This window comes from Mustela lutreola, chromosome 11, assembly GCF_030435805.1.
Source record: "Mustela lutreola isolate mMusLut2 chromosome 11, mMusLut2.pri, whole genome shotgun sequence".
Lineage (NCBI taxonomy): Eukaryota > Metazoa > Chordata > Mammalia > Carnivora > Mustelidae > Mustela > Mustela lutreola.
Genome location: NC_081300.1, coordinates 19,956,037 through 19,966,207, shown reverse-complemented (window position 1 = coordinate 19,966,207; position 10,171 = coordinate 19,956,037). Strand labels below are relative to the sequence as shown.

Below are 10,171 nucleotides of genomic sequence, written 5' to 3'. Positions count from 1 at the left end.
AGTGATTTTTATCCGTCTATCTAAAATTTTTCATTTATTATTTGTTTAAAGACTGGATTTTGCAAGGAAAATGTTCTAGTAATTTTGAGAGATCCATGTGTAAAATTAGCAGTTAACATGTTGAAGTATTCTATGACGCATAAGCACCTCGAGTGCTTATGAACTTGTTTCCCAGTTCCTTTTCTTTCCAACAGGTCTTGGAAATCATGGCTAATATCCCTCAGCTGACTTAGTCTTTAAGCCTCATTAGCAAATTTTGAGAAGCAGGCATGTTTTGTCTTTCACCTAATGGATCCTTTATTTAATCAATGGCTCTTGTCCCTATGTCCACTGGAACCTCAAAATGGTATCTGTCCTTAGTAAAGCATTAACATATTCTCATATTTACTCTTTTATGCTCCGGGTTATTTTTGTTCCGGGTGCTTTTTCTTCCTCATCATAAAATGCTGAGGCAGGTGATGGTAACTTCCTTAGTCCCAGGCTGGTGAAAGAATTAATGTTCAAGGCCAGTTGAAGACCACGGCCATACAGCTTCCTTTTAAATGTTCCTTTGCAAAAGCTGCCTTGTTCCCAGTGTTGTGCTCATTCCCTATGTTAGTTAGAGAGTCTTTGCCAAGATAATGATGAGTTTTTAATTTAAAGATAAACAACTCTCCCACTGCAAGCAAATAAATCCTTGGCACCATGCTTTCCACTTGACTCCCTGGTAGCAATCATGCTGTTTCACAGAGGCAGAACCTTTGCCCACCCCACCCCCTCGGCTTCATCTTAATCTTGATTTGTGACAAGTCATTAAGGACTTGCTTTTCCTAATGGTCTTATAGGATTTTCAAATAGTCACAGCATGCTCCATCTTGAGTTGGGGAAAAATGTTGATCTTGACATTCATTGTCTTTAACGAGGAAAAGAGAAACTTTTAAAAAACTGTATGTAGGGGCGCCTGGGTGGCTCAGTGGGTTAAGCCGCTGCCTTCAGCTCAGGTCATGATCTCAGGGTCCTGGGATCAAGTCCCGCATCGCGCTCTCTGCTCAGCAGGGAGCCTGCTTCCCTCTCTCTCTGCCTGCCTCTCCATCTACTTGTGATTTCTCTCTGTCAAGTAAATAAATAAAATCTTTAAAAAAAAAAACAAAAACTGTATGTAGGGGCGCCTGGGGGGCTCAGTCGTTAAGTGTCTGCCTTCGGCTCAGGTCATGATCACATGAATCGAGCCCCCCATGGGGCTCCCTGCTCCGTGGGAAGCCTGCTTCTTCCTCTCCTACTCCCCCTGCTTGTGTTCCCTCTCTCCCTGTGTCTTTCTGTCAAATAAATAAATAAAATCTTTAAAAAAAAAAAAAAACTGTATATAAGGTATTGGATTATTCGCGCTCTTATACCAAGAACAATTTCATTTCTAATATAAAATTCTAATTCTGAGGGTGCCTGCGTGGCTCAGTTGGTTAAATGTCCACGCTTGGTTTTGACTCAGGTCATGACCAGGGTCCTGGGATGGAGCCCCACATCGTGTTCTGCTCACGGGGGAATCTGCTTCCCCTTTCCCTCTCCCTCTGCCACTTCCCATGCTCATGGTATCTCTCTCTCTCTCTCAAATAAATAAATCGTAAAAAAATAAATAAATAAAGGGGCACCTGGATCGCTCAGTTGATTAAAAAGCTGCCTTTGGCTGAGGTCATGACCAGGGTCCTGGGATGGAGCCCCATCTCGGGATCTCTGCTCATCGGAGAACCTGTTTCTCCCTCTCCCTCTGCCTGCCGCTCTGCCTACTTGTGTTCTGTCAAATAAATAAATAATATATTGAAGGAAAAAAAAAAACCTTGAAAAAATTTAGAATTAAAATTAAAAATAAATAAAAGTATAATTCTAAGAATGTGAGCATTGTTCTTCTGTTAGAAGCTCATTTAGGTGACTTATGTTATGCTTTACAAAGCCAAGAGGCAAATTAGAATTTGACTAAGGTGATAGAATAGGTATTAGAAATGTTTTGTGATAATAATCAGATTGTGGAAATGATCAAAGCTTGAAATCACTTATGTAAGTCTCTGAGAAAATGACTCTTCCTTACCAAAAAGATTTTTAAAAAAATAGCAGCCTGGTTAACAGCAGACAACTTCAATCTGTTTGCTTGAGTCTCCAGAGAAATTTATATCCTGACTCATTCACTGATTAGAAGAAGAAGAAGAAGAAGAAGCCGCCGCAGCAGAAGGAGTGATTTGGAGTCGTGCTAGTTAGTTTTTGGATTATGAATGCATATTACCTAACTTTATGGACCCTCTTCTCCTCCCTTGACTCCAAGAGCACTTCCTCCTGAGTTCTCTAGGCCAAGAGCATAAAGTCAAAATAAGACCACCTGGCTGAACCTCATGAGAGTGTTCCCTTCACTGTGCCTTCCAGAAAACACGGGCTTTCTCAGTATGTTAGGAAAACATAGACAAACAAGAACCGAGATACAGATTCCTAAAACTCATTAGCTGACGACTGCTCAGAATTCAAAGAACTGGAAGGATAATTTATTATTCAGATAAGAGGAATGATTTATAGAAAGGACACGTGAAAGAACATATTGCATGGAAAATGATTTAGACAATATTGGGACTTATTCTCCAGCTGCCAGTCCAGCTGCACTGATGTCCTGGCTATTCTGGGACACACCGGGTCTGCCTGTCCTCTGGAGCTGGTGCACCTGTGCTTGCTTCTTCCTGGACCCCTCCTCCACCAAATAACACCTTTGGTCACTTTCCTAGCCTTCTTCCTATCTTTGCTTAAATATTATCTTTAAAGAGAGAGGTTTTATTTAAAATAACTATCCTGGGACTCCTGGGTGGCTCAGTCTGTTAATCATCTGCCTTTGGCTCAGGTCATGATCCCAGGGTACAGGGATCGAGCCTCGAAATGGGCGCCTTGCTCAAGTGGGGAGTCTTCTTCTCTCTCTGTCTGCTGCTCCCCCCAGTTTGTGCTGTCTTTCTCTCTGAAAAATAAATAGAATCTTTTTTTAAAAAAATGACTATCCTATTTAAATGACCAATCCATAGTTACATTTAAAATTATCACCCAGCTTAAAATTGCAACCACAAGACCTCCCCCCCAGTAACTCCCGACCCCTGTGTTCTGCTTTTTCTTTACTGTCCATGGGATTGTCTCTGACTTTATTATGTTTTTTTGTCCCAAAATATATTTACATGAAGGTAGAGATTTTTCCTTTTTTTTCGTCCCTGACACATGCATGTCCTCTTCTTTCTCTACTGTCGTAGCCCTGGCATCTAGAACAGTGCCTGGCAAATAGAGGGCACTCAATAAATATCTGTTGAAAGAAAAAAAAATGAATGAATCTTATGTGAGAACCTGACGGGGTGGTTCAAGAATAACATAGTTACTAATTATATAATTATATTTCATAATAATATATTAAGATATTATATTCTATATTATTATTGTTTTATAATAATATAGAATATGATATATAATAATTATAATTACACATAATTATAGTTATATAATTATATAATTAACTTAAAATTTTTTTATTACTTACTTTTTACTAATTTTTTTACTAATTTTTTTTACTACTTTATTGAAGTAAATATTTAAATTATACAAGATTGATTTTTGTCATGGAACACATCCATGACATTGCCAATATCAACACACCAAACATGTCTACTCTCTGTTTCTCTGTACTCCCATGCAATCTTTCTCTCTGCTCGTGTCCCCAGGCATATACTGATTAGCGGTCATGCGGAAACACAGTATGTCCGCTCTCTTTTTCCTCTAGATTCTTCCACTAAGTCTAATGATTTGAAGTTTATCCACTGTTGCCTATATTTGTTTGTGCTTTTTGTTTCTTTTTATTGAGTTATATTCCAACACATAGATGTACATTTTGTTTACCTGTTCACCTGTTAATGGATATCTGTTTTGATTTTAGTTTTGGGGTACTACAAAGAAAGGTGCCATGAAAAATTCAGATACATGTTGTTGTGCGGACAAAAGCTATTACTTCTCTTGGGTAAAAAAACCCGAAGAATGGAGTGGCTAAGTCATATGGCAGGTGTATATTTAACTTCTAAAGGAATTACATATTTCCCGAAATACTTGTACCATTTTTGCGTTCCTACCTTTAGCATATGATTTGTTTGCTCCACAAGCTCTGTAAGACCAGTCTTTTTATTTTAACTGTTCTAGTGGTGGTTTTCGTGCTTATCTCTTAGAGCTTCTCATTTGTACTCCCCTGATAACTAATGGATTAAGCATCTTTTTTATGTGTGTCTTTGTAATTTGTCTATCTTGTTTTATGAAGTGACTTTCCAAACATTTTTTGCCAATATTTTCTATTGGTTTGTCTTCTCATTATGTTTTAAAAGTTCTTTAACTATTTGGAATACAAATCCTATACAAGTGCATATTTTCACCCATTCTGTAGATTTTTTAAAAATTTTTTTAGTGGTGTCTTTCAAAGAGCAAAGTATTTGAATTTTAATCAAGACCAATTATCAATTTTTTTCTTTTATAGTGTACTCTTTGTGTACTATTTAAGTATCTTGCCTACCTTGTCTTCTCCTAGAAATTTTATAGTTTTAGCTTTATATTTAGGCATATTGTCCATTTAGGTTAATTATTATATATTGTGTGAGATAAGAATTGATACTAATTTTATTTCACATCAAAACCTGTACTATTTTTAGCACCATTTAGATGAATTTCCTGCCTCCTTTCAATGGCCTTGTCACCTTGGTCAAAAATTAATCACGTAGATGAGTCTATTTATGGGTTCTCCTTTCTATTCACTTATATATCGGTCTATGTTTTCACCAATCCCAAACTGTTAATATGTTGGGTTTTGTATTTTAACTTTGTGATCTGTGATTTTGTTGATTTTACTTATTAGTTCTAGTAGCTGCTTGGCAGATTCATTGACATTTTCTGCATCAACAGTTATATGAACAACAACAATGGACAGTTTTACTTTTCCTTTCCAATCTGTGTGCCTTTTCTCCCTTTTTGTTTTTCTTGACATATTCCAATGGCTAGGACTTACAATATAATGTTTAAGAAAAGTGGTGAGAGGGCGCCTGGGTGGCTCAGTGGGTTAAGCCACTGCCTTCAGCTCAGGTCATGATCTAGGGTCCTGGGATCGAGTCCCACATAGGGCTCTCTGCTCAGCAGGGAGCCTGCTTCCTCCTCTCTCTCTCTGCCTGCCTCTCTGCCTACTTGTGATCTCTCTCTGTCAAATAAATAAATAAAATCTTTAAAAAAAAAAAAAAGAAAAGTGGTGAGAGCAAGCGTCTTACCATTAGTTTTTCATCATTAGTTATATTTACTGAAGGCTTTTTTTGTAAATGCTCTTTATCAGAATGGTAAAATTTCTTATTCCCAGGTTGCTAAGTTTTTATTATGAATGAGTGCTGAATTTTGTCAAATACTTTCCTTCACTTATTAAAACAATTACATGGCTTTTATTCTTTGTTATGTGTATATGGTTAATTATACTGATTGATTTTCAAGTGATAAACCAACCTTGCATGCCTAGGATAAATCCCAATTTTCTGTAATTCTAGTTCAATTTTTATCACTTATATATTTTAATAATAACAAAGCAATCAGATATGGTTATTTATTTATTTTTTAATTTTTTATTTTTTATAAACATATATTTTTATCCCCAGGGGTACAGGTCTGTGAATCGCCAGGTATACATACTTCACAGCACTCACCAAAGCACATACCCTCCCCAATGTCCATCACCCCACCCCTCTTCCCCCAACCCCCCTCCCCCCAGCAAGATATGGTTATTTAAATATTTATTGCATCTTTAATATTTCCCAGTAAAAAAATTAATGAAGTGAGGAAGTAAAGAAGGGAGGAAGTGGGGAGAATGATAATGATGACATTAGTTGAAGGAATTTTCAGTCCTTTTTTTTTTTTTTAAGATTTTATGTATTTATTTGACAGACAGAGATCACAAGAAGGCAGAGAGGCAGGCAGAGAGAGAGGAGGAAGCAGGCTCCCCGCTGAGCAGAGAGCCCGATGCAGGGCTCGATCCCAGGACCCTGAGATCATGACCTGAGCTGAAGGCAGAGGCTTTAACCCACTGAGCCACCCAGGCACCCCAGGAATTTTCAGTTCTTGATGGACTGGGTCCCTACTTCAATATTGATAAGGATTCTATAGTTATTCCCAGCTCAGAGGAGAGCTGAAGATTTTCAAAATAAAGAAATAAGAAAATGTTTGAGGAGTGTGTGTAATTTTATAATAATGCTGCTATTTTTTCAGATTCAGAATAAAAACTTAATAGATTACTTTTTCCATCAATTTGGATCCAGGGAAAATCAAGAGAAAAATTCAGGGAGCTATCTAAATTTAATCTATTCATTGGCCAAAACAATCCATTTGTGAAGGGTTATAATGTCATGAACAATCAAATAAAAATGACTTAATCCACTTATGCATAATAATTTTAATGTAAAAAGAAATAAGAACAAAAAATATGGTATCAATTTCTTTACTGTAAGGCATACCATAAGCAATTATTCAAAAGATATATGTATTATACCAATTGTTTAGACATTTCTTTTTGTTGTTGCTTAAACATTTCTTAATGATAATTTGTAACAATATGTAATCAAAGTGAACTAAGTTTCTCTTTATCTCCCACCTTCCTGTATTCACTTCCAGGTCCACCCCAGACCTTCTTATTTAATATATAGATTAGTGTAATTATTAGTACAATTATTTGGACTACAATTGAACTGGTGTTCCTTTTCCTGTATATCTTGTGTGGTACTACTTTTAGGTTAATGTTTTTTATTCCCCACTGTGATCATTTGTTTTATTGCTCAGAAATATGTATTCAAAAGACATTCCAAATGATAAAAACTGAAACAATAAAGATATAGGACATAAGCCACGTATGACAAATAAATGATACTGCTGATGTTACTAAAAAGATACTTTTGTATTTGAAGAGTCCAGACATTTTTTAAGCTTCTGAAACTGCTTGTTCTTATTCTTAGGAAATCCAAAGACCAATCCAGGGTGAACGTGGAGAACCCAGGACCGGTCCTATCACATCCAACTCTACTCCCATGTTCAAAAGTGAGCAGAGTTAAACCTAAATTAAATCCAACAGTGTCTTCCAATTTTTGACTCTAGAATACATTATTCTAATGAGAATCATTCTAGTTGTTAGGTCAGTCATATGGATCCATTCCAAATGCTCATATTTATTACCATCCAGCATGGTGATTAGAGTATAAAAGGAACCCAAAGTGGTCTTCAGGTGAAAGGTGAATTTGCTTACCACACCACAAATCCTTGACAGAGTTCATGACCCTAATGCCCCTACAAATGTGCCTGAAAACATGCTACCAAAAAATCTTCCATGTGGCATAGGTCATGATGATAAATATAGAAGATTTTTTAGTAGGGACATTTTTCTGAACTAAGTTCTCATGAGGGCAATCCAACAGGTGAAAGACCAACTTAAATGCAGAAAAACATTTACTTTATGAGTCAAGGTTGTTTATGACTGTCATTCACGGGATAATGCCTACAGCCGACAAGGAAGCTGTGCTTGTTAAAAGTAGCAAAAAGAGGTATTTCCATTGTGGGGCAATACCTCAGACCACCATGTGGGCAAATAGAAGGACTACTGATAGCCACGTCAGAGGTCCAAATCCTTGCTCCATCATTAGCAGGGAAAAGTCCTGGACCTCACAGGATCCACCCTTGGAAGATGGGGTAATAACATGACCTGCTTTTGAGGCCTGTTGGGAAGACTGAAGTAATTAATACAGGTTAAGTACTTAGAATTGTTCCTGGTATAAGAACTGTGCCATAAATGTTATTCAATAACTACACTTGAAAAACTAGCAAGCAATAAAAACATGAAGCATGAAATGTACACATATAGTTATGCAACATTTCAAGGATTACAGTACTTTGAGGAATTTATAAATACATTACTTTTTTTTTTAAAGATTTTATTTATTTATTTGACAGAGAGAAATTACAAGTACACTGAGAGGCAGGCAGAGAGAGAGAGAGAAGGAAGCAGGCTCCCTGCTGAGCAGAGAGCCCAATGTGGGACTCGATCCCAGGACCCTGAGATCATGACCTGAGCCGAAGGCAGCGGCTTAACCCATTGAGCCACCCAGGCGCCCCATAAATACATTACTTTATCTCATTTGTATGTATTTTTAAATATTTCATAGATAATACTGGTATTTCACATTCTACATTGAAAGGCTTCCAGCATCTTTCCTGAGAAAATGTTTACAGTCCTATGTCTGAGAGGATGATCAAAAGACTTATAAGTAATTCACCCTTCAGTGGGGGCTAAGGCTGCCCATTATTCCTTTAGTTCAAGGGTTTTCTCTTCTGAGTGTCAGCATTTTTGCATTTCTGCAAATCAGAGTCTGGTTTTCCTCATAGCAATCACAAACTTCACCTGTGATGAATGTCTGTATCAAAATGTAAATACACTTTCATTTCACAAAAGCACTGGACATTTAATTCCAATTCATGAATTCAGCATCTTCCTGGCTGCAGACAGTAGCCACTGTTCCCCTAAACCCAGAACATACACATTTTTATGGAGGTATGAGCTGACAGCATTGTGTTCCTATTCTTCCCTCCAAATATTTGCGTAGATAATATAATGAATCTTGAAAAGAAAATTAGTCACGAAGCCAGAGTCACAAGCTCCATTTCTTTGTACTTATTTGTAGGTTATCTCCAGCAACCAATTTTCAATCCCAACTGAAGAACAATGGCTTTCTAAGGTGTGGTGGGATGCCATGATTCTAGGTTTGGAGGGTTATGTGGGTTGGGGAATTCGCTAAAAAGAACCTACTCCTTCTCCTGTCCATAATGCTGTAGAGAGTAACTCTCCCATGAACACTGGGTCAGGAGATGAATTTATAAATTCATGTTGAGAAATTTTATTATCGAAAGCTAACTTTAAAATGTATCATTTACTCAGACACACATATACTCTTCCATTTTTTTACATAAAAACCACTATCAGAAAGTCATCATTGACAACCTTAAACCACTCCCTGCAGCAAATATCTGCAAGAAAGATTCAGATCTTTTTTTAAGTTTAAAGCAAAATTCCTCTTCCATCAAAAGCCCCTGATGTCTTCACCCATTTAGTAAGTTTTGAAGAAAGAGTTCCTTCCCTTGAATATACATTTGTTTGATTTTCTGGAATGTCATCTTCCTGCAAAGCTGTTGATGTATAGTAAATTCCACTGAATGCTGGCAGTGAGCCATTTCAACATGAAAGTTTACGCTGTGTTTCAAGGAATAAATAAGACTCACGTAGCAATCTTTCTCATTCAGATCTTCAGCCAGTCAGCTCATTTCCGGAGCTTAATCAACATCACATAGGGCGTAGCCGAGTCGACAGTCTTCAATTCGCTTTAGAAAAGACCATACAATTACCAAAACTGAGCACTTTTAAATTTTAGTGATGTAAGTGCTGTATCACCACCATTACCATCTCCACCACCGCTCTACTACCCAGTATGAGAACAAGAGTGAGGAAGGGGGTGGGGGAGAGAACTAGAGCCTGTATCTGCCATTCCCCACAGTGAAGACATGCACGGCTGTGACTTGGAGACAATAAGTAAATCAACCCTTCTGCCAGGACATGTTTAGTTCTGTGGGCTTCTCAGTCTCAGCTTCTCTCTTAAACTGCGGGAGTCTAGTATTTAAAACATATATGTATGTATATATGTTCACACACACACACACACACACACACACGGATGCTTCTATGTGTGTTCTGCTGTTGTTATCTAAGAACATGACCCTGAATCTCCAGGAAACACTTCTTTCGGTGTTCCAGAAATATCTCTATGTTCTAATGCTCAAGGGAAACACCTTGCTTTTTAGTACTTACTGAGTTATATAGAACTACATTTTATAGATGATTAAAGAGATTTGCCTGGATTACTCTTTAGATGTACATGATTTTTTTCCCCCCTCAACAGCTACTTTTCTACTCCAGTCTCTCCCTTGAGTTATAATTCCATTGCCTACGGGCGAACCTAGACTTCCCAAACCATGCTACCGCTTACATTCTCAAAGCAGCTGACTGGATATATTTCATCTTAAAAAAGATAAGATCTACCAAGTCACAGGAAGAAAAAAAAATCTCTAAAACTAAAAGAAC

At 37.3% G+C, this 10,171-nt stretch overlaps 1 protein-coding gene across 8 annotated transcripts in view; it reads right to left on the bottom strand.

Annotated features, from left to right (window-relative positions):
- CCDC68 (coiled-coil domain containing 68) overlaps nt 1-10,171 on the bottom strand; it is a 100,448-nt gene that overhangs the window by 9,137 nt on the left and 81,140 nt on the right. For 6 of the 8 annotated variants that reach the window (XM_059138688.1, XM_059138686.1, XM_059138684.1 and 3 more), the window contains one exon: nt 6,429-9,414. In XM_059138688.1, the coding sequence (XP_058994671.1) occupies nt 9,354-9,414 (61 nt within the window). In that variant the 3' untranslated portion in view covers nt 6,429-9,353. Of the gene's footprint in view, nt 1-3,173; nt 3,296-6,428; nt 9,415-10,171 lie in introns of those variants that run through there. The other 2 variants (XR_009345732.1, XR_009345733.1) reach the window with 2 other exon arrangements.